Below are 24,945 nucleotides of genomic sequence, written 5' to 3'. Positions count from 1 at the left end.
AGCGTTTCCGACCATATAAAGTATATATATTCTTGATCAGGATCAATAACAAAGTCAATTTGGCCCGGTCCTGTCAGGAACTATGAAAGCTAGAAGGTTGAAATTAATTATAGCGATTCTAGAGACCCATGTTGCCACGCCCAATCTAACGCCCACAAGCCGCCCAAAACTGCCACGCCCATACTTTTGAACATTTTGGGATATTCTTTCATTCATTTATTTGTCTTTTTTTGCCATAAAACTGTTTGCCTTGAAACCATCATTTTAAGTTATTTTTATTCACGTTGTTTCTCTTTTAAGCTCTCGATTCAAACTCTTCGACCTTGATATATATAGTTAATTCTATCGATATAAGTCTTTCCTAGTATTTTATATTTATACACAGCTCACAGCCTCTCCCACAAACAGGCCAAAACTTCCACGCCAACATTTTTGAAATATGTTTTCATTTTTTTTCGTTTTAGTGTTTGTCTTGCCAAAAAAACAAACAACTTGTATAGAAAACATTTTTACCGCGTCCCTCTTTACACCTGCAAGACCCCCAAAATATTCACACTTTTAAACCATTTTTAAAAATTTTCTGATTTTATTCCCCAATATCTGTCGATATTTCAGAAAACATATGAAATTTAGCGTTCGCACACTACTACCTTAGTAAACGGTATCTTATAGTCGGTTAACTCTACTGAAGCATTCTCTCTTGTTTATATTAACTAAAACCTCTTCTGTTCACAATTCCACTTTTATATTTTCGGAATTCCCTTTCATCTTTTGCTGCGTAAGCAATCCTAGAATTTGAGGGCTTAGTACCCAATTAACAGCTCTCAAAGTTCCCGAGATATCGGCGGTCATACGGATGGACGTAATACTGACGCTACATATTTAATGTTTTTTAGAATTTATCCGCTAATTATATAAAATGGCGATCATATTAAGAATCTCATTTATGTGCTTAACATAATGTGTTCATAGTATTCTAAAAGAAAATTCCAAAAATTTAGCGATTTTATCCCGAAGCAATTGCCTGGCTGGAAAAAAGCTGGCCGCCAACACAGCTGCCTATCGATGACGCGTGACTGATAGCGCCATCGATAGCCTCCGCACAGACGTGGTTTTCCCAACTTGCAATGCAGCAAATTAACGGATGTAATGCGACGCATAGCTCCCCGTTTTCTGGAAACAAGCAAACGAAGCAACAGCCCGCAGGTTGATCCTTGCATGACAACCGATTGAAGGAGAGAGAGTGAGACATCAACGCGCAGTTACGGCATCAAGGGATTACAGTCTGGTCAGATATTGGTGAGTCCAAGACCCGGATGCGAATTCGGGATGGGGAGTCTGTTGTTTACTGCGCATTACGTTGGTCGATCCCCCCTAAACGATCTGCTTTCCCAGGGCAAGCTAGCAAAAGGAAAACAAACGCCATGTCGACAGAACGAAGTTCGGATTCAGCTGAGCCAGCGGATTTGGCGCTCTTGTTGGACCGCATTAACATCAACAACAACAACAATAATAATAATAATAACAACAACAACAACAACAATAACAATAACAATTGCGGTCGCAGCAAGAGCGGTGGAACTCCCAGGAAATATGCGACTGCTGGAGCCCCAAGCTCCATTAGAATGTGCCCCGCCAGCAATGTGAACAGCAACCAGAGCAACAAACAACTAAACTCGATTTGCCAGCGGGCGCAGGCGGGCCACAAGCTGATGATCATAATGCGCGGCCCTTCAGGCAGCGGTAAGAGTACACTGGCAGAGTCTCTGCTGCGCCAGGCGCACCTACTCGATCGACACCAGGTGCGCGACTTTGTTCTGAGCTCAGACGACTACTTCAAGACGGGCCGCGGCTATGTCTTCAACCCCACTCTGCTGCCAGCCGCTCACGACTGGAACCAGCAGCGAGTGCGCGATAAGGCCGCCTCCGGCTGGAGCCCCATCATCGTGGATAACACCAATACAATGGTGTGGGAGATGCAGCCATATGTCCAAACCGCCGTGCGTTACGGCTACGTAATTGAGCTTCTCGAGCCCAATACTAGTTGGTGCAAGTCTGCCAGCAAGCTGGCCCAGAAAAACGTCCACAACGTCCCACGGGAGAATATTCAGCGCATGCTAGAGCGCTTCGAGCGCACGACTGCGGGAGAGCTCATTCGGGTAAGAAGGCACTTTAAGTGGTCTCCATACATACATATGTATATAAAGATTGAGATTTATTGTTAACTGCAATCTCATTGTGAGTCAGCCAAAAATGTGTAATTGTATGTATACCCGTTACGCGAGTGTAAAACGTTTAACTACGCTCGATTAAAAGTCTTTAAGAGGTATATATTTATTCTTGATCATTATCACTAACCAAGTCAATTTCTCTTTTTTGGATTTCATTATTTTTTCCGCCCAACATTTTTTTGAATTGCAAAAAACGTTTAGACCACCTGCAGAAACATAGAAAGGGCATTTTTGTGGCTACCTAAATTTGTAGGGCATACCACGGTCAATAAGTCAGAAAGTCTTTGGAAATCTGAGAAACAGCCCCTTTTTTGCAGCTCAGTGATCGGAATGTGGCAGTCTAGCCACAAACAGTTTCAAACTCTGAACTTAGCAACTAAATTGAGCAACTAAACTCTGAGCAACTAGCTCGTTTTCATTCTTTATGAGTACAATTTTTTTATAGTACGTCATAGGTTGTATTTTATTTCGTACCCCGAAGCTTATTAAATAATGGCACTTACTAAATTTAGTATCTTTCTCTTCCTACCGGAACATTTTATGCGACAGTTAATGAAGGAGACAAAGTATACTGTGGAGCTGCCGCAACTACGCAATCACCCGCCCCTTCCTGCCGTGCCTATCATCACGAATTTTGAAGAGAGCAAGCCGCTGGCAGCCCCAGTCCCAGCGCCAGCGGAAAATACCTTTAAGCTGAAGGCTGGTAGAGTTGATCGGCACTTGCTGCGCGGCCCCACCAAATCACAAACTGAATAAACAAAATGGATGAGACTCCTCTATTGTCGACATATATATTTCAGTGGATAAAGGACAGCACTGCCCCCAGGAGAAAAGAATGTTAATTCTAAAGCAAAGAAAGGAAGGGTAAAAAATCCCTTGAATGCTCTGCCCAAATCGTATCCGATGCCATAAAACCGATGATGACTTACCCATTTTGTATATGTATTCTTGATGGGATTGAACTATGTACATCCTATAGCTCCCGTAAAAGTAGACTCGAAAACTATTGTTGCGCGACTCGACTAACGGATACTTCTTGGTCTGTGCAGAATTTTTAAAATAAATATATCTTCAGATAAGAAGGACCTGGGTTACATATATGCATAGAATACTATGAAGACATTATGTTAAGCATATATTTAGGTCTGGATACTAAATACATATAGGTATTAATGTATATTATACTCGTTATTTATAGAGTAAAAGGGTACATATACTAGATTTGTTGAAAAGTATGTCACAGGTAGAAGGAAGCGTTTCCGACCATATAAAGTATATATATTCTTGATCAGGATCAATAACAAAGTCAATTTGGCCCGGTCCTGTCAGGAACTATGAAAGCTAGAAGGTTGAAATTAATTATAGCGATTCTAGAGACCCATGTTGCCACGCCCAATCTAACGCCCACAAGCCGCCCAAAACTGCCACGCCCATACTTTTGAACATTTTGGGATATTCTTTCATTCATTTATTTGTCTTTTTTTGCCATAAAACTGTTTGCCTTGAAACCATCATTTTAAGTTATTTTTATTCACGTTGTTTCTCTTTTAAGCTCTCGATTCAAACTCTTCGACCTTGATATATATAGTTAATTCTATCGATATAAGTCTTTCCTAGTATTTTATATTTATACACAGCTCACAGCCTCTCCCACAAACAGGCCAAAACTTCCACGCCAACATTTTTGAAATATGTTTTCATTTTTTTTCGTTTTAGTGTTTGTCTTGCCAAAAAAACAAACAACTTGTATAGAAAACATTTTTACCGCGTCCCTCTTTACACCTGCAAGACCCCCAAAATATTCACACTTTTAAACCATTTTTAAAAATTTTCTGATTTTATTCCCCAATATCTGTCGATATTCCAGAAAACATATGAAATTTAGCGTTCGCACACTACTACCTTAGTAAACGGTATCTTATAGTCGGTTAACTCTACTGAAGCATTCTCTCTTGTTTATATTAACTAAAACCTCTTCTGTTCACAATTCCACTTTTATATTTTCGGAATTCCCTTTCATCTTTTGCTGCGTAAGCAATCCTAGAATTTGAGGGCTTAGTACCCAATTAACAGCTCTCAAAGTTCCCGAGATATCGGCGGTCATACGGATGGACGTAATACTGACGCTACATATTTAATGTTTTTTAGAATTTATCCGCTAATTATATAAAATGGCGATCATATTAAGAATCTCATTTATGTGCTTAACATAATGTGTTCATAGTATTCTAAAAGAAAATTCCAAAAATTTAGCGATTTTATCCCGAAGCAATTGCCTGGCTGGAAAAAAGCTGGCCGCCAACACAGCTGCCTATCGATGACGCGTGACTGATAGCGCCATCGATAGCCTCCGCACAGACGTGGTTTTCCCAACTTGCAATGCAGCAAATTAACGGATGTAATGCGACGCATAGCTCCCCGTTTTCTGGAAACAAGCAAACGAAGCAACAGCCCGCAGGTTGATCCTTGCATGACAACCGATTGAAGGAGAGAGAGTGAGACATCAACGCGCAGTTACGGCATCAAGGGATTACAGTCTGGTCAGATATTGGTGAGTCCAAGACCCGGATGCGAATTCGGGATGGGGAGTCTGTTGTTTACTGCGCATTACGTTGGTCGATCCCCCCTAAACGATCTGCTTTCCCAGGGCAAGCTAGCAAAAGGAAAACAAACGCCATGTCGACAGAACGAAGTTCGGATTCAGCTGAGCCAGCGGATTTGGCGCTCTTGTTGGACCGCATTAACATCAACAACAACAACAATAATAATAATAATAACAACAACAACAACAACAATAACAATAACAATTGCGGTCGCAGCAAGAGCGGTGGAACTCCCAGGAAATATGCGACTGCTGGAGCCCCAAGCTCCATTAGAATGTGCCCCGCCAGCAATGTGAACAGCAACCAGAGCAACAAACAACTAAACTCGATTTGCCAGCGGGCGCAGGCGGGCCACAAGCTGATGATCATAATGCGCGGCCCTTCAGGCAGCGGTAAGAGTACACTGGCAGAGTCTCTGCTGCGCCAGGCGCACCTACTCGATCGACACCAGGTGCGCGACTTTGTTCTGAGCTCAGACGACTACTTCAAGACGGGCCGCGGCTATGTCTTCAACCCCACTCTGCTGCCAGCCGCTCACGACTGGAACCAGCAGCGAGTGCGCGATAAGGCCGCCTCCGGCTGGAGCCCCATCATCGTGGATAACACCAATACAATGGTGTGGGAGATGCAGCCATATGTCCAAACCGCCGTGCGTTACGGCTACGTAATTGAGCTTCTCGAGCCCAATACTAGTTGGTGCAAGTCTGCCAGCAAGCTGGCCCAGAAAAACGTCCACAACGTCCCACGGGAGAATATTCAGCGCATGCTAGAGCGCTTCGAGCGCACGACTGCGGGAGAGCTCATTCGGGTAAGAAGGCACTTTAAGTGGTCTCCATACATACATATGTATATAAAGATTGAGATTTATTGTTAACTGCAATCTCATTGTGAGTCAGCCAAAAATGTGTAATTGTATGTATACCCGTTACGCGAGTGTAAAACGTTTAACTACGCTCGATTAAAAGTCTTTAAGAGGTATATATTTATTCTTGATCATTATCACTAACCAAGTCAATTTCTCTTTTTTGGATTTCATTATTTTTTCCGCCCAACATTTTTTTGAATTGCAAAAAACGTTTAGACCACCTGCAGAAACATAGAAAGGGCATTTTTGTGGCTACCTAAATTTGTAGGGCATACCACGGTCAATAAGTCAGAAAGTCTTTGGAAATCTGAGAAACAGCCCCTTTTTTGCAGCTCAGTGATCGGAATGTGGCAGTCTAGCCACAAACAGTTTCAAACTCTGAACTTAGCAACTAAATTGAGCAACTAAACTCTGAGCAACTAGCTCGTTTTCATTCTTTATGAGTACAATTTTTTTATAGTACGTCATAGGTTGTATTTTATTTCGTACCCCGAAGCTTATTAAATAATGGCACTTACTAAATTTAGTATCTTTCTCTTCCTACCGGAACATTTTATGCGACAGTTAATGAAGGAGACAAAGTATACTGTGGAGCTGCCGCAACTACGCAATCACCCGCCCCTTCCTGCCGTGCCTATCATCACGAATTTTGAAGAGAGCAAGCCGCTGGCAGCCCCAGTCCCAGCGCCAGCGGAAAATACCTTTAAGCTGAATGCTAATGCCCAAACGTGGGTGCCCTACGAGCACGGAGCGCCTTCATACTGGTCGCAAACAGTGAAATCGGCAGACACAGGCGCCGCGACAGTTCCGGAAATTCCCGACGCTTTGGGTGCCGCAGCTCCCGTAAAGAGCGAAGTGTCTATTATAGATCTGCTCCGCGAAGAGAGCCAAATAAAGGAGGCACCGTCCAAAGCGGAGTCTAGCGAGGCAAAGCCCTTTCAGAGGCACAGCCTAGACTGTCCCAATGAACCGAAAGGGTTTGCACACCTGCGCCAGATGTATCCCAATAAACAGCTGACCGGCCTCTGGGACCTGTTTGTAAAGTGCAAGGCCGACGTGGATTGGGCCGTTGATATTCTATTGAAGGAGGACGAGCTCAACGCGGCCACTGCTCCGGATCGAATCGGATTTGAGGAAAATGTCAATAGCGAGGAGGCGGCGCAGTTTCAATGCGACTGCGACAAGGCGGCCGATGCCCTGGAATCTCCGATTTCCACTCCTATCTGCACCTCACCAACTTTACCGGTATCGAAGACCGAATCGAAGCCGCAACGTCAACCGCGCAACAAACGAGCATCGGCCCCCACCAACAAAGAGTTGCAAATGAAAATCCAGAATTGCTTTGTGTTAGGTAAGATATTATTCTAATAAGAGTCAATTTAAAATGAACTTATTATTTCAATTGCGTCATCAAATTCACTAATGAATCAAATGTATCAATTGAATGTATTTCCATTATATTATGTTAGAGATATGAGTTCGATGTCTGATAAATAATGTTTATTGATTTTTAGGCGACGAACAATACTCGGAGCACACTCGCAAAATTCGCGATATTCGCAATGGAATCCTGGATCAACCGATAGTGCCTAAACCACCGGAAGCTCCCGAAGGAACAGAGCTAGAAGAGCTGGAGGAGGAGGACCCTGAAGAAAATACTCTGCTGGAAATCGATTTGGGCGCCTCTTTAATTGAACAGCTGCGCGATCAGTTCCACACAGAAGACGAAATGTTGCCGCCGGAACAAGAGCTTCCCACCGCAACAAAAATATTTATGCCGCGTCAGCTAGCCAAGCAGCTTTACATGTTGTGGATGGAAGCTGTCTTTAACCAGCTAGAGGAGACACGCCAGCAGACAATGCGCGATGACGAGCAGTTCGCCCGCCTGCTCAAGCATCCAGGTTACGCCGATTGCAGCGAGTCTCCGAGCAACGTGGCTGAGCTTCTGGATATGGAGTTGGCCTGGAGCATATACAACAGCGAGCAACTGGCCGCTAAGAAGGCAGCCGAGTTGGCCGCTCGCAAACAAACGCCCAACGATATAGCTACCCACCTAACCAAGATGAAGCTGTGTGAGACGTTCCCGGACGTTCCCACCGACACTGTGCTTGAGGTCTTTGCGGCAACCGGCAGCAATTACGTTCAAACTGTCGAGGTCTTGGACAGCAACGTAAAGAGTATGCTGAGCAAAGCGGAACTCTATGATAAGGCCCTTCGCGAGGGCGAAAAGCTTAGTGAGCAAATGGCGCTGGAAGAGCGGAAGCAGCAGCAACAAAAGCAACAGAACTCCTCCGGCCAAGGCCAGCGCTCCATCTCCAGTTCCTCCGCCCATGGCCGGTCGCCCCAACTGCAAGAGGAGGTCAAGTGCGCTGCTCTTCGCGACTTTGAGGAAACGCGAAACATGGCCGCCCATCACTCCCAACTTAAAGCGGAGTGCTATCTAAAGGCCAAACAGGCGGTACAGCGCGGCAATAGTAGCGTGGCGTTATACTACTCGGAGATAGCCAAGTTACACAAGCAGAAGGTCGACGTATTTAACCAGCGGGCGGCCAATTGCATAATGGAGGTGCATCGGCACACCCAGAACAACCCGGACCTGCTAGACCTGCATTACCTACACACGGTAGAGGCGATCAGTTGCCTGGACTTGTTCCTTGACCGCCACATAACTGTGCTGCGCAACACCACCCGCGTGTACAAGCACGTATTCATTATCACGGGCCGTGGTCTTCACAGCGCAAACGGAGTGTCCACCATTAAGAACAGGGTGAAGGCCAGGCTGGGCGAACGCCGTTTGCGGTTAGTAAGGGGCACTTTTCGTTAAAAGGCGTCTAATTATTCACCCACCTATTTCAGATGGCAAGAGGTCAATCCAGGGCTGCTGCGCGTCAAGGTGTTTTCAGCATCGCGTCATTCAAAGAACTTCTGATTGGAGGCGAATTGCACTACAGGACTTGCGGGACAAAATGCGTTTCACACTGCCATATAGAAACAAAAGCAAGTGTTATTTAACTTTTGTAATAGCCTACAAAATTGTAAAGTTAAGTAATCATTTTCCCCTGTCCTGGTCGCTGTTTTACTTTCGAATGTGTTCTATAACCTATGAGACATTCCCAATTTTATTACTCTATATTACTTTCAATGCTCGTCCCAATTATTTTTAAGTTGGAATTATGCTTCCAGCGTAGAGTTCGTGTAAGACGCGAATTCACAATGCGACTCAGGAAAGTAGTGATTTAGTATCTTCCAACAATACAACAACACAGAATTACTTATTTTTATACTAGTTTACTCAACTTAGTGTAAAAACCGTCCTAAGGTACACGAGGTCCAAAAATTACCATTACATTTCAGATTGGTAAGCAACTATTGACATTTTCTTCTTAAATAAATCGAAACGTGAGAAGGATATTATTCAGACAAGTTTTTGAACGAGTAGTACACTTAGGTAATTTATTTTTCAAACTGTTACATCAATCGATAAATTCTATGTTAGTAAACGCATAAGTCTGGATTCGACAATCAATTTGTACTAGAAATTACGCAGCAGCAATGATCGGACAATTAGCCATCGAACTTTCCAGTGTTTACATTAGTGGTTTAGTTCCAGGCACCGCTGATCAGTCTGTCCTATGAGCAATGTGAACCTTCCTTCTGCCTACCTGGACCATCTGCCAGGCAGGGAAGAGCATAACCTTGGTTTAATGTTTGAAACATGGAAAGACGACAATTTTTATTTACCACTACAAAATCTGTTAGCCTGGCATCGGAAAACGCGGGACACGAAGCTTAGGTAAACTGAAGGATCAGACGAGGATACACATCTGGGTGTACACCTGCTGACCGCTGGATGTGAACCATACATTCAGGTAAATGGTAACTTATTCTAGAACATCGATGGCAGTCTGAGCGAGGGCTCCATGGCTTTGGTTGGGTCGGCTGGACTGCGGTCACTAGGTGGGGTCCTTGAGCGGAGAGGGCAAATGCGGGTCGGAGACTCGCGCTCCCGGCGACTGGTTCTCCTTGCCCCCGTGCAGCCGGTTGGCCATCAGCTCGATGAGATTTGCACGTCCGCGCTTGGGCGTAAAGCGGGAATTGCCCGAGCTGGAAGCTTTATCACGGGGCGGGGTGCTCAGGAAAACGCCCTCGAATATCGTCTCCAAGCTGTTGGAGTCGTCGGCGTCATTGGGCGGGCTGATCTGGGCGTTTATCTCGTGCAGGGCCACGTACTGAGGATCGTTCTGGCGTTCCTCGTCCGGAAGGAGCCTCAGTGGCTGTTTGGGCGTCTCGATGTCCGACAGATCTAGATCGTCGATGGGCGACGGGGTGCGTCCATGCGGCGAGAAGGCGCGGATCTCGAAGGCCGGCAGCTCGTCGCAGCCGCCATCCGGGGTTTGCTCCTCGCGCTCGAAGGCCAGCGAGAGGTCACTCTCGCTCTCCATGTCCACGGAGGACATCGAGCACTGCAGGCGGAAGGAGCCGTTCATCTGGTCTCCCTCCTCACACGTATTCACCGCTTCCGAGGTCTCCATTGGTCTGGCTGGTCTCTCAAGTGCGTCGCTGTCTTTTATTCATAACAAGGATGCGCTTCGCGGTCTGCCTGTCTGTGACCGCGTCTTGCTTCGCGGAAATCCGCGCTCGCAGGTAACCAATGTTTGGGATCAAGCCCTGTGCACCAGACAATTTTAAATTTTAAATCCCAACAATTTACAAGCCGTCACTTTGCTAGTGGTGAGAGACGATTGCGCTACCTGGAAAGAACCGGCGTTCCCTGCGAATGGCTATCGAATGCAGCCGATAGTTGCGGGCAAACAGCTAGTAACGATATGGTCGACCCATTACTGGGTCTTCCAACTATGTCGATAAAATGTAAGAAACAACTTATTCGTTTTCTGTTTTCACTTGGGCCAAGGGGAAAATATTCTGCTGAAATAGTAAAAAAAAAATAATTATTTTCTGTACTAGTAGCAATAAGAATGTTTAATACCTCGAAACCGTTTATGGAAAGGCAGTTTCCAAATTGTTTAGTTGAAAAGTATATGCAAAAGAAATACATAGTGACGAAGGATACATAATGTGAGTTATCAAAAGCTGTCGCTAAAACTACGGGTCTTACTAGACAATCATGTTTTCAGCTAAATTTTTTGAAAGGTAAGAGAAGTCTCGTTTTGAAACCTAGGTGTACTATCGTCCAATCTCTATAAATTCAAACGATTTTGTTCTTATAACTTTAATTCGAATCTGTCTTTTATTTGTTTCGTTTATGTTTTGCTCGCTCTTGCTCGTTAAACAAGTTAATTAGTGAAACTATCGTACATCGTCGTTAAAAGACATAAATTGTGATATACATTTACGATATAGCATGTACTTGAGTTAACACATCCATTGAATTACGTCCTTTCCCCAACTCTGTTGCATTTCGTAAAGTGCAGTTAAACATTTATCTACCTTAAGTAAGTTTCGATGTGCTAGCTTTAAGCTGCCCACTCAACACAATAGTTGCTATGCCATAAAAACAATTAATCGTTAAATTATTTAACAAATAGTCCAAAGCGTTTTTGAAAGTATACATTAGGTATGGTATAGTGGTTTGGTTTATCGTTTACCTACAATTAAATTACATATAAATACAAATTGTTAAAGTAATGCCTAGAAAACGTTGCTCTCTTGGAAGTTATTATTTAGCTTAGTAGTTGCTTACATATCTTGAGCGCAGAATTAATTTAACTAACACCTTTTTGGTTTTCCATACGCTTAGGGTGAAACACGAAAGTTGCCACAATTCTTGTGCCTAAACATTTAATTTAATTGTATTAAATTCAATTTGATGCTTTTCTCGTTTGGGATGTCACTTAGCTGGAGTATATGTATAATGCATGTATAATCCTTTACCATGTAATTTTGATGATTTTCCTAGTAGCTGTGCCTCGAGTGAGACAACATCCCCACTTAAATCGCAGCACAACCCATTTTAGTATGAGTATTGAACAGTCTACGCTTACTGTGGTGGTACATCTCAATCGAATCCGGACAACAATATATTAACAAAATGATTAAAACTAAATAAAAGTATTTTAAGTACAGCTAGAAATAATAGCTTAGCTGAAACACTCGAGTATCAGCTTTGACTTCCAATGTGGTGGATTTCAGTTTGCCGAAACGTTAAACATATAAATAATATTAAGCTTTATCAAATTCAACCACCTATTTAAAATTAGTTCCCCAAGAGAAAGTATAGTCCCGCATTTGAAAGTATATATGTGTTAGAGCAGTTCAATTCGGAAGTTCACCAACTGGGGGTCCAACTGTACATAGACTGAGATCTCCGCTGATCGCAAACACGACCATTTAAGTTTGGCACAAACTTTGAGTAACGCTCTCCCGCTCGAACCTTGGTTGGCCCGGCCAATATCTTCCACCCGCCCCCGCCAGCCTGCCTCAATTCAGGCCCAGAAGTCGCTTGAAGGCTCGGCGGTAGTCCAGGTTGAAGATGGTGTAGATGACCGGGTTCAGGCCCGAGTTGATGTAGCCCAGCCAGGTGATAAAGTTCTTGAACTTGTTCGTGGGGCAGCAGCTCTGGCAGAAGGGCAGGATGACGTACATGAGGAAGAAGGGCAGCCAGCAGATGACGAACACGCCCATGATGATGCCCAGGGTGCGAGCCGCTCGCCGCTCCTTGGACAGCGAGATCTTCTGCTTCTCCTCAATGAACTGGTTAACTCCGCTAGTCTTCTTCTGCAGCGGAGTGACAGAAACGGCGGCGACTCCCGTCGAGGATTGCGGCGGGGTCAGCTTGAGGGACGTCTGCTCTTCCGCCTGAGTCACGCAGACCTGAAATCGAGGTGAGGAAAAGTTTTGTTAATCAAGTGGCTTGGATATTAGTAATTTGTAAAGTAAAGTAATTAATTAGCTTGAAAATGGTACAGGTATGTGTTCCTAAAAGCCATTTCTCCCATATAAAGACCCATAGTTGGACAACTTATATCGGTTGTTCCATGTGGCTCTCTAAATAAAAGACCACTTTAGGTTTTGAACCTCATTGTCGTTTTCCTCGAATATCAGATACCTTAGCTGGTGAAAGTGTCAAGAAAATGTTTCAAAACAAGAGAGAATGCTGTAGTCGAGTTTCCCGACTATCAGATACCCGTTACTCAGCTAGTGTGAATGCGAACGGTAAATTTCATCATTTTTCTGGGATATCGATTTTGGGGAATAAAATGACAAAAAATTAAAAATTTTTTCAAAAGTGTGGGCGTGACTGGCTTGGCGAATTTTTGGCAAATCGGTAGAAATTTAAGCGACTAATCACATTATGAAAAAAATGTCCAACAATTTTTCTAAATGTGGGCTTGGCAGTTTTGGGCGGTTTAATGGCGTTAGAGTGTCATAGAAACATGGGTCAACAAACTTGCGCTGCGTCTATGTCTCCAGAGATCTCGTCGTTTATACGAACAGACGGACATGGCTAGATCGACTCGGCTATTGATCCTGATCAACAATAATATACTTTATACAGTCGGAAACGCTTCGTTCTACCTGTTACATACTTTTCAACGAATCGAGTATACCCTTTTACTCTACGAGTAACGGGTAAAACTGGGTAACTGGTATAACTAAAGGTATTAAAAAATCTGTCCAAAAACTTATAACAGTTGTGAAACAAGACCCTTTATAACAAATATTTTGATTTAAATAAATGTGTAAAACAATTATGGGCTTGCAATATCTTCACGATTACGAATTGTCTCACCTGTATGCAACCTTTGGGATCGCTCCCGCTCTCCGTGCTGATCTCGGCGTCCGACTTTCCACCTCCAGAGTGGCCTCCGCCGGCCTGGCATCTACCGCCATCCCCGCCGGCGGGTAGGAGCTGTTGTTCGCCGTGGGGCTCGCAGGTGGTCGAGGACTGCGACTTGCGGCCACCACGGGCCTTACCGTGCTTGATGGAGTCCTTGATCTTGGCGCGACGCGACTTCTTGACCAGCACGACCACGTGCTGCTGTTGAGGATCGCTGTTGCCATGGGAACCCGCTTTGGAGGAATCCTGCGGCTGGTGGGTTTCGCTGCTGATGCTCTCCTGGTCGTTCTGGATCATAGGCGTGGCGAACTGGGCGCGATCCCGGCCGCAGCACAGCCAGCTGGCTAGGAGGCGCGACTTGGAGCCGGAGTTGGAGGCGGCGACGGGCGAGGAGTTGGCCATCGGCTCCAGCTCGGTGGACTTAAGAGCGATCGTGTTGAGCTTGTTGGCCCTGGCTCGCTCCCTTAGGCGGCGCCGAGTGGCCACGAAGATCTCGATGTAGACGATCGTCATGATGGCTAGCGGAATGAAGAAGGAGCCCAGCGAGGAATAGATTACGTAGCCGCGCTGCGAGGTCAGCTCGCAGGGCGTGGCGCTGGTGAACTCGTCCGGCCAGTCGTTCCAGCCGATCAACGGCGGACTACTTATCAGCAGCGAGAGTAGCCACACCCCGGAGATGAGCAGCAGGACGCGTCCCACGGTCCGCTTCTGGGCATAGTTGATCGGGTCCGTAATGGCCCAGTACCGGTCGAGGGCTATGGCACACAGGTTCAGGATGGAGCTGGTGCAGCATAGCACGTCGCAGGTGAGCCACAGCTTGCACAGGTGGATGCCGAACTCCCAGCGCCCCAGGATCGAGTAAGCCACGTTGAAGGGCAGCACCAGAAGGGCCACCGTGAGATCGGCCACCGCCAGCGAAACTATGAAGAAGTTCTGGACGATGCGCAGCGGCTTGTAGGTGAACACACTCAGAATCACCAGGATGTTTCCGATGATGGTCAGCACGATAATGACCGAGAGAACCAGGGCGGTGAGAAGGGCCTAGTTAAAATAGAAAACAAGTTAGGGAGAGTTTTGAACAAACATAAATAAGATCAATTGATATTCAGACTTATTAAAAGTGTAGGAACTACTAGTCTGGTGGTCTAGGGTCTAGGAAGAGTCACTGGCTCTGCGTGGTGACTGTCACATTTAATATAAGCGAAATTTGTGGGCGGTACATGTTCAAAAAAAATTTGCAAAACAAATGATAGAATCTATTAAAATTAAAACATATTTTAAATTTTGCCTAATCTCAACTTTCTTTTGTTCATTCTTTTATAGTTCGGATATCTTGGTGTTTATACGGACAGATATACGGACGGACAGACAGAAGTACGAACAAACAGGGGGGTAGACGAACATGCCCAGATCTCTACGAGTAAAGGGTATACAAATACTTTATCAAAATAATGGTGAATAGTAAAATGGGATTTATAAGGCAATATTTTAAAAGGTAAGGTTTGTATGTGAATATTTTATTTCTGCTGTCAAACGTATATAATAATAAAAAGCCAGAAGCTATCCGTTACTATTAATAATGAAATGAAATATCATTGCGTTTATTACCTCCCACTCCGGCACAGCCAGCTGGAGGCCCAGGACGCTGGCATGCAGCTCCTCCACAGCTCCTTCGCACTCTCCCGCGGAGTCCGGATCCGCCTGAGCCGTACTCAGTGCCGCGGTAACGGTGGTCAGGCCCTCCACCAGCGAGCCGGATATGTTGGCCACCGCCTCCGTTCCCATGCCCGCATCGGCATCCGAATCCGTATAGCCCCGTGCGGCGTTGTCGCTCCCGGACTTTGTGGTGTTGACGGCGGCCGCAGCGGTTAGAGCCGCCGCCGCCACCGTTGTGGTGACATTTACAAACAGGATCTGATCTGCCGATGGCATCTTTCCCTGCCCTGCAACTTGCCTTCTCTGGGCTCCGGTTGCGTTTACATGCGTCTCGGTAGAAGGGCAGACGTTGAGTGTGATTTCCCCGACCTCTGTGGCTCTTTTCTGCGAAGGAAAATGGAGAGGAAAGCAAATTATTGTGACTTTAACACTTCGTTGGGAGGCGGGAATTTTCCTTGGAATTTTCCGGCTTACGTATGGATATTAAATGGCACACACTTAACTGCATTGTATGGAGAGAGTAAAAAGAGTATGGAGATGGCTTTGTAAAATAACTATACCATAGCTGTTTGCTTATATCAATTGGAAAGACTCAATCGGCTTAAACTTTTAACTTGCATATAGATACTTCATTTCGTTTGAATAATAAGCTTAAATATAGGCTTATCCATTGCGTTTGGAAGGAATTCAACTTACGGATCAGAGTGGACAAAGTTACCGCACAAGTCTATAAGGATCATGTCATGCCAAATTATTTACAGCTTGTCAACAAGCCCAAAGGACATTCGATTGATGGAAGGACCCGTCAAAAGAAAACCGAAAGGAATCACGATGGAAAGGTCCCTAACAATTTAACTGACAAATCTTGTCCAATTGTAATTAAAAATGTCAGAACGAATCGGGTCGAATAGATGGTCCTAAGTAAATGTGTGTCGATTAGGAAAGAGGGTTCTAAGATGTTCAGGGGTATCACTTATTGTCCTAATTCAATACACTCCCCACTCCCCTTCTCTGGTCATCGAATAATTGTTGCTCTGCTCTTTCCACTTCCGCCCGACACTTCACTATCCGCTAAGACCTTACCAGCTTTGCTGAGTTTTGCTATCGGGCTCCTTTTCTCCGCCGACCCAGCCTGATACCAGTTGAAGGAACATTAATCAAAATAACCGCTCATAAACTGAACTCTGTGAAAATGGGGAAAGGAAGGAACAACTTTGAAGCAAACAGTTTCATTCAGAAAAAATGCTGTTCCCCTTTTCGCTCCTCGGGCTGCCAGATTGCTAATGCCCTGAATCCTACCTTGATTTCCGCCTGCAAATGTAAAGCTTTTAGCGGGGGAATGGTAGATGAATTTTCTTTGTATTCTTTTTTCAGCTTCTACAAATAGGCGGGTAAAAAGTTTAAAGCGATTTTTAGTTGGTTTGACCGCCATATTCTAGCACAATTTGAGATCAAGAGTGCTTGCGGCAAGCTCACTGGTTGAGCCACCAAAAAGTCAAGAAGAGTTCGGAAAAGTACATTAAGTATTGTTTAAATGCTTGTGGCGCTTGTCTTCTTCTGTTCCTTTAAAGCATTTAGTTTTATGATTTAATCTATATCTATATTACCCAATACTTTACTAAACAAAAAGCCAAACCTTCCATCCAATCCATTCCTAATCTATACTTTGCTTTGCCGTGTGGAATGGTTATCGCATTGGTAAGCCGATTTTCTGTTGGAACCTACGCGACATAATTGAATATCTCGTGGCAAAGAGAAACTTGGCACTAGTGGCGTGAGAAAGGGACTTTCCACAGTTCGTTTCTGCTTGCCGGCCGATAAGCTTATTACAAAAGTCCCTGATTAGGGACCCAGCGCCCAAAAACAGTCAAGGAATTGTGTTTGAGTTCGCGTGAGTGTGAATGAACAGCTTAGGATAGTTTGTCCCTTCCCTGACCTGAGTTCAGTTGCGTTCAGTTGGGGGGAATGGCGAAAAGTTTTTTGAACTCGTTATGCAGTCGATGCGACCTTGACTGAACCGGCTTCCGCATACTCACATACTCGTGTAGCTGAGCACACATGTATTGACAGGCTCCAGTCCACATGGGCATGTCCTTTTTGGCAAACTTGTCGCTGGCGATTGTGTGCTTGCATCTGCGAATTGAACGCGAGCAGCGAGTGGGCCAAAGTCTGGTAACTTAATGTTTGTGGAAAACTCGTATGGAAATTCAGCGAGTACTAAGATAATACCTGGCCCGACCAAAGCAAGGGTATCCGAACTTCGTTGGCGTTGTCGAAGCTGCTTTGTTTCCTCAATTTACGCCGTGTCCCGCTCATTAAATATGCAAGAGTTCCGGCATATCTGCAAGATACACGCATCCACGCCAGCAAAGCACCCACCCACCGGGCGAACCACCCACCACGCCAGCTTTATTTATAGCTCACATTAGGCACTTGGGCAGCTAAAAATACTGGGGCTCGAATCGCCTTTGATGCTGATCAAGTTGGCCACACGGAACGAAGAGATACCGATAAAGTGTACTCACTGCCACATGCATCTTGGGGAATTTCTGCTAATTGGCATTGATGGGTGTGTGAGCCACGCCCCTTCGTGGCAGCCAGAGCCCGCCCTAAATGTTTCATTTCATTTGCATGATTAATGTGGCGTATAACAATTCCAATAGGCAGCATCTAAGAAAATTGGGAAACACATATCAAACGAACTTTGAAGGCGATGAAAATTCGTATTTTTGATTCTCTTTGAGCTGCGAGAATTTTAAATATTTTACGCGCAATTAAAAGCGGGCCAAATTGATTGGAAATTATGAAATGTTTTCGTGCCTAAGTAAACATGATTGGACCATTAAGGAATGTACGGTTGGGCTGGGCTGGAATGGAGAGGTGGCGCTTTGTGGTTTTCCTCCCCATTCACCGTTCAGTGATTTTCCACTTTCTGGGGCAATAAAGGTACGTTGATCTGCCGCCCAGTTGACAACTGGCCAACCTGCAGATAAGGTTCTCTTTGCCAATTTCCACCTGCGTTCATTTACTGGTCTGTTTCTGAATTTTCCAGAGCAGCACTTCAAGAAAAACAATGAACATTTACAAATATAAACTAAGATATATGTTAATATATTTATTCATTAAATGCTATGTTTTATTTTATGGTTTGTTTACTGTCTATAGCCCTTTATAAAGCACTTTGCATAAGTTACAAACAGTTTTCGCCGAGTGTATCAGTGTGAACTACATCGCACTGAACTAGGCCTAAATGAAAATCGACCTGTACTCAATAAAATGCAATTCGAGTCGAGTCAAGTTGAGTTGCGCTCGGTGAATGGAAAGAGTGTGGAAGTTGTGCCCAGTCCCGGGCCTTATCCACTTATGGCAGGCTCTGCAGTCCATTCGAGATACCCAGGATACGCACTGCGAGTCCCACTTTCATGCAGTTTTGCGCTTCTATTACGCGAATATCGATATTTTTGGCTGGAAACTGGATTAAGCGGCACTGCGACTCCGTCCGGATTGTTATGGCTCCAGGGGGTGGGGGTGAGTGAAACGTAACAACAAAATGCCAAGTGAGCCGGGGCTCAATGCATTTTAAAGAATCGGATGAACCCGTAGATTAAGCCACGGACAGCCTGCAAAGTTGATGTGCAGTTCTCTTGCCTAGTGGACTTCTTTACGTCTCGGGTGTCCGCTCTGTTTTCCCGCATTTTCCCATTTTCCCGCTGGCTGTTGCATGTGCCATGTGGGAAATTTCCCCGCCCGGTGTCATTTTTCCTTCTTTTTGTTTGGCAATGACAAGAACACACTGATGTGAAGAGCAATTGGACAGCGGAAGGAGGTTGGCGACGGGGTCCTGAGATAAAGGCATGTGTGAAATCCGGACTGCTTCCCAAATGAGCAGCAGATTGATGAAGCAGAAAATATTCCCCGTAAAGTAATGAGCGCGGCTGCTGCCAACTCGGCTGATTGAACGGAGATGGCCATTCGAATTGGTTGGATCTTTGTAGTACTTTTCATTGCCTTCATGAAAGCAGCATTTTTGATTGCAATTCCCAGTTCTTGCCGTACTTTAACTTACAATGCCGTAACGTCGAGAAATGTTGCATTAACAACCAAATGGTTTTAATATTACAACTTTTTATAATCCTTGAAGTAATTATATTTGTATTCAACATTTTAATTGGGTTCTTAATTAGGCTAATTCTACTGATTACTAATTCTTCTGAAACCAGTAGGAAACTCAATAATGATGATTCACCAGATTCACCACCGATGATTCAACTATCGATGATTCTGAAAGATGTGTACAAGTCAGTTAATAAGTCATCTTTTAAAATGTAGCTTTGCTTTAGCCTTAAAAATAACCAGTCCGATCCAAATTATGGCAATTGTTGTTAGCTGGACATGTTGCAATGTCAGCCATTTGCCAGCTGCCCAGAATCCATTCGGTCGGGAAACGGAAGCCTGGCACGTTTCAGGGAGTTAATGCGAGCCAAGTTATTCGAAAATTCATGTGCACTGTGGCAGAATCGCAGAGCCATTGAGTGAAAAAAGAAGAGAGATGTCAGTCCGGTAGACAGGAGGACAGACTGACAGACAGACGGATGGATGAATGGACCTGGGTTTGCATACCTGCAACTGATAAACATGAAAATCATCATCATCGGCAAAAAGCAAACCAGCCATGAAAAGTGCTAGCTATACGTATATACATGAGTGTTTCGAAGTGGGTGGGTTTTTAGCAGTGACCCTCCGATAACTTAACTTCACATCCTGCACTAGTGGTTTCCTTTTACTTCATGGTAGCTTAAGGAGTAATTTACAGAAAAAAAGACTTTCAGGAACTGGACTACAATTCGAGGGATTTTCTTCCGCTGACAAACAAATTTGCCCAAGACCCACATGAAGGCATCAATTTCGTTGGGGCTGGGAAAAATCCAACCTATGGAGGCTCCCCTGTTCGCTCTGCCTACATACACATTCCGTCAGTCAGTCAGTCAAAAGTTGCACTTCAATGCACATTTTGTGCCCTCCGAATCGAACGCCATCCCGAAACCCATCGCACATCGCAGGACGCGGACTCGCCAGAAGGATGCGCTGCTCTGCGATGTCCTGACAGCGAGGCCAAAGTTGCAAATGGAAATGCATTTTCCGCTGGCACACGTCCAATGTGGACGCCCTCAGTGCAGATTCTGCACCAATACAAGTGGGATTGGGCATGGCTGCAATGCCTGTGGGGTTCCTGCATATTTAAGCTTGGCGAGGGTGTGCTTAGTATTTATTTGGACTTCCCTACTTTCTCCCAAGCTTACTTCGCCTTTGGTCGCCTTCCAGTTGGCCCTTCGATTGGCATCTCTGCTGGGCTTAAGACGAGTTTCTTTGACAATACATTAGTCAGTCAAAGTGAACTAGTCAAGGGGTGTGCATTTAAAGGGCGCTTTGAATTAGCAATTTCCATTTGCCATTACCTTACTCTTTGATGTGATTCACACTTTGAAAACAACTCAACATGTGTTTGTTTTATGGAGGAACTGGTGGACGCGACTTCCTGTTTCAATTAATTCCCTGCTGGTTGACCCTGAAAGTTTTGTTTTTGTTTTGGCTCACGCCAATATGTATTCATGAATGGATGGCCTTTTCCCTCTTTCCTAACCATCCGCACTGTGGGCGCGGCAGCAAAATCAATTTGCTAAACTAATTAAGGATATCATCTTTCTGGCCGAGTCGTGTATGTCTGTTTTGGCTTTTCAATTAGCTAAGAGCTACTCTACTCTGCTGCACTTCGTCCAAGTCGGAGTTTGATTATCTATATTTCATGGCTGAGAAGTCAAATGAACGGTGCGATGTTTGGTTTTCAAACATACAAAGCTCAAATTGATTTCTGTTGATTGATTGACTCTATTTTCTGGTGTTCGGTTGCGTTTTTTGCACGCTCTGACCATTGCCACTTTTGATTTTTACCCAAACAAATCAGAAATCCCACAATGCTGGTCTTTTTCCTATCTGCCTTAAATGAATGCGCCGTTTTTTGCACTGTTTGTCTGCCGATTGTGTTGCAACTGGTCATGGAATTGCAAACTGGGTTCAAGTGGGTTGCTTGAAAACTTCTTTGATTGCAATTTAGCATGATTTGATTTGTTGTCCAGCAGATGGTTAACTAAGCTTATGGCCAATCAACCTGACTGCCTCCGGTGTGTTATTCAGTATCATATTCCGAGTCAATAGCCAGTGCCACTCAATGTTTTCTTTGGTTTCCTCATCACTCTCCCAAATAAACTAGAGAAGAACAACTGCCAACATCTGCCAGTCCGTCAACCCATGAGCAATTTTCTAGGCCATCCGCCGCCAGCTGCTTCGTGCTTCATTATATTGTTGCTGTGCCGTTCACTTAATTAAACATTTTCGTTTAAACAATAGACTTGGGCACTCGCATTCACCCAAGAACAACAGAATACAATACATATTGGCTTGGGTGCTGCGAGATTACTACTCTATTGGGTCCGTGATCCGAAAAGAATAACAGCAAACGAAAATGTGGTAAGTATTGTTATAGCCAGACTTTCTGCTGGCCACCATGAGAGCAAGGGATTCCTGGGGGGCCTGTTTGGTCCTTTCGGAACGCATGGAGTACGTGTTGAGAGGTTTGATTGAAAAGCGATGGTCGATCGATGCAGTCATAAAAACTAAAAGGACATCGCCGTCCCACTTGGCGCAAGCTCATTTGTAGGCAAAGTGCCCACACACTGGGTCAAAGTGGCGACTTCCAGACTACACTGAGCGAAATTAAGTCGGAGGTCTTATGATTTTAACCTTCATTGCAGGACAAATCATAATTGAATGGAGAAGCGATTGGGCTGGGTTTGTTTGGATGCGGATGGTCGCAAGTGCATATCACTCATTCGCACTGTTGGCAAGCAAACTCGATCTTGATCTGATACTACAAGTGTAGCTTAGTCGGCCCCTCAGACGTTTGCAATTGCGAATAGCACAAAAGAGAAACGGAACACATCCAACCAGAACTGAGCAGACGGTCCCATTTCTATAAAAGCTTCATCGGCTCTCAATAAAGTGGGTCTGTTTATGGACTCTGGCATTGATTGGGGGACATGTCTGGGCGTTTGGAAATCGAAAACCGTAATGCGACTTGATTTGCTTCGATTATATTTATATAGTTTTCCGATTGCGCCAATGTGGCGTAGAAAGTAACTGAATTAACGCCTAAGAAGTTTTCCACTTAGCCCGCTCATCATTTCTGGATTTTGGCTGGCTTTGACCCCTTGCCGCTCCCTGGCCATCATTGCTCCCCATGAATAAATGCATCAAAATCAAAGGGAAGTCAGATCGCTTCTGTTTTCCGAATTTCCCCCTTGCCCTGCTGCCTTGCTGGCCTGCTTTAAAATTCATTGCATTTCTGTGCCATCCCGCCGATAGTTGATGATCATCATCAATATGGGCCCAGAAAGCGGAAAGCTACAGCTCGGAGCCGGCGAAACTGGAGGCATCCCTGCAGTGCCAGCATTGACATTGAGCGTATTTGTCAGGCACACAGAGCCCAGTCCCCCAACAATTCCCCAATTGATAGTCAACTTGCTCGGTGTTTGTGAGATGGAGATGTAGATGGAGCCGGAGCCGTAGCCGGAGCGGGCGGAAAAGGGAGCTTTTCCCAGCGCCGTACGTGCCTGGCAATGGAAACTCTTTGCCTTTGACGTTGACTGCATGCGACAAAATTTACTTGTTCGCATTTATTACATGCAATTTGGTGGCCCAGTGGCGTTGCCTTATGTTGTTTACTCAGCCAACTATGTACATTCCCTGCGATTCACGCAAAGATAAAAAACGAAAGCCAGAGAGATTTGATAACTTAGTTGGGTTAGATGGAGGGGGGAAATGGTTTAGTCTAGGTCGATTCGCCAGTTGTTTAAAGGGGTTGTCAGCAGAATCGTATTTTTATTGGCATAAACTCGAACTAATCATCCCCTCAGATTATACAAGATCAGTATGCTAATAAGTTTCACTAATATTTCCTTTCTGCCCAATGCACTCCATAAAATTACCCAGATACGTTTCCAACTAAGAAACAGCCCATTAGTTTAATCTAAACAAATGTATCAAAATGACAGAGTTGCAATAATATCGCCCACCTGACAGCTGTCACAGGCATGATGGATTAACCATATAGGTTCCGACTGCGGAGATAGCAAAGCCGAATGATAATGGCCACAAGGGGATCCGGCGGGAAGCAGTGGTCCTCTCTATAATTTCCCGGAATCAGAGATAATCCGTGCGAATCAGTTCGTACGAACAATCAGTGCCCGGCATTTGAAAATGAACGTCACGGTAATTTATCGCTTTAAAAATCATCTATCTGCTTGAGGATTCTTCTCGAACATAAATATTTCCCTCGATTTCTCACAGCAATCGCCTGTCCTAACGAATGTCCATATATATTTTCCCTGTCACATTTTGTACTTTCGCTAGCTTTGACATGGACATTGCCTATAAATCATATTTGGCAGCCCATTGCCACGGTCCACTCTCCCACTCCACCGGGGCTACCCACTGCCATTATAAGTTTGTTGATGGGAAAAAGTTAGCATACCCCTATTTTCCAGGGGTCGTTTGGGGTGGCAGGCTGCCAGAACTCAGCTCCGTGCACTCACAAATCACTTGATATATTGCAGTGCTTTGAGCAATTTGTATGCATCAAATGCAAATATATTAAGCAACGTACGTCGGGCAGATATGCGAGTGTATTACACAATTATGCGCCCGATTGTTGTTTATTGTGTGTTATACCGCCAGAGGCATCCCATCCCCCATCTCGCCCAGATGTGTCCACCTTGTTTTTTCCCTGGCTGTGATGCCGAGCAGCTGCAGGTGTCATCGCACTCGAACAACAAGCAGCCAAGACCGGAAAAACGTGTGATGGCTAAGAAAATATACGGAGACCAGGGAAAACTTTGCCTACTCCATGTCTATAGTGTATTTTTGCTAGCATTGGTCAGGTGACTTTAATCCACGCAATGGATGCAAGTTTCCGAAGTGTTTGGTGTATTTTAAATGGTGTTTTAAGGGGAGTTCTCTGACTGAAGGCCATATATGCATATTTGAATATATGAATTTTGGAAATAATTTCTTAAGAACGGTGTATATATTCACTTTTGCAGTAATGTTCTTAATGCCAAACCGATTATTATTGTTTTTGATATCATTTGAGGATTCGGAGCATCCCACTCTTCACATTTGTTCCACACCAGCAATCACAAAGAACTTTATTCATAACGCAATTAATATTTACTGAGCTGCCAATTGCTTGTACTTCCTCTGATCTGCAAGGGCGATGATCCGATGATCCTCCCGTGAACACCGATTTCCCAACCGAGCCAACACCTCTTCGAATCATTTTAGCATGATTTAGCCAGCAAGAAACAGTCAGTTGGCTGATCTGCTGGCCGAAACAATCGTCTGTATATTTAGCGCACTGTTTTTCAATTTCTTCGATTTTTCCACATTTGCATGTGCCGAGTAACAAAAAAAAAAAAAAAACAGAGGTATCCATAAATAACCGATTCGGTTTTTAGGCATCGCCCATGCCTCAAGTAGTGTGTCGACAACTTTACGGCCCCACAAGGATTGCGATGGAGTGGCGGGAGTGGCGGCGGGGGGCAGGAAAATGGAAGGGTGCCTCAAGTGGTCGCTGCTGGGAAACTTTCGCTGCTCGCTTTTGTTTCGCCTTTATTTTTCCTGATGAATTCAACAAATATTGACAACGTGCGTGCCAAACACAAAATAAATCATAGTCGA

The 24,945-nt window shown here is 44.6% G+C and overlaps 3 protein-coding genes across 4 annotated transcripts in view; 1 reads left to right on the top strand and 2 right to left on the bottom strand.

Annotated features, from left to right (window-relative positions):
- Positions 1 to 998: 998 nt before the first annotated feature.
- LOC117141705 lies at positions 999 to 9,108 on the top strand. 2 transcript variants are annotated; one of them, XM_033305316.1, is made up of 6 exons: positions 999 to 1,299; positions 1,396 to 1,519; positions 4,979 to 5,642; positions 6,264 to 7,050; positions 7,214 to 8,498; positions 8,556 to 9,108. In XM_033305316.1, exons 2-6 carry the CDS (start codon positions 1,425 to 1,427, stop codon positions 8,626 to 8,628), a joined length of 2,904 nt encoding a protein of 967 aa, XP_033161207.1. In that variant the 5' UTR covers positions 999 to 1,299; positions 1,396 to 1,424; the 3' UTR covers positions 8,629 to 9,108. The 2 variants fall into 2 exon arrangements, with proteins under 2 accessions (XP_033161207.1, XP_033161206.1); XM_033305315.1 differs by lacking the exons at positions 999 to 1,299; positions 1,396 to 1,519 and adding an exon at positions 4,493 to 4,782 and having other exon boundaries at positions 4,879 to 5,642.
- A 117-nt stretch (positions 9,109 to 9,225) lies between these two features.
- On the bottom strand, positions 9,226 to 10,449 carry LOC117141707. The gene has a single exon (XM_033305321.1). It carries the CDS (start codon positions 10,229 to 10,231, stop codon positions 9,653 to 9,655), a length of 579 nt encoding a protein of 192 aa, XP_033161212.1. The 5' UTR covers positions 10,232 to 10,449; the 3' UTR covers positions 9,226 to 9,652.
- A 479-nt stretch (positions 10,450 to 10,928) lies between these two features.
- LOC117141166 (tyramine/octopamine receptor) overlaps positions 10,929 to 24,945 on the bottom strand; it is a 30,962-nt gene continuing 16,945 nt past the window's right edge. Inside the window, exons 2-4 of the mRNA XM_033304503.1 lie at positions 15,106 to 15,537; positions 13,450 to 14,538; positions 10,929 to 12,530 (exon numbers count right to left, since the gene is read on the bottom strand). Of these exons, the coding sequence (XP_033160394.1) occupies positions 12,138 to 12,530; positions 13,450 to 14,538; positions 15,106 to 15,429 (1,806 nt within the window). The 5' untranslated portion in view covers positions 15,430 to 15,537 and the 3' untranslated portion in view covers positions 10,929 to 12,137. The remainder of the gene's footprint in view (positions 12,531 to 13,449; positions 14,539 to 15,105; positions 15,538 to 24,945) is intronic.

Source organism: Drosophila mauritiana, chromosome 3L (assembly GCF_004382145.1).
Source record: "Drosophila mauritiana strain mau12 chromosome 3L, ASM438214v1, whole genome shotgun sequence".
In the NCBI taxonomy this organism is placed as follows: Eukaryota; Metazoa; Arthropoda; class Insecta; order Diptera; family Drosophilidae; genus Drosophila; species Drosophila mauritiana.
The sequence above is the reverse complement of the archived record's forward strand: the minus strand, read 5'-3'. Positions and strand labels throughout refer to the sequence as shown.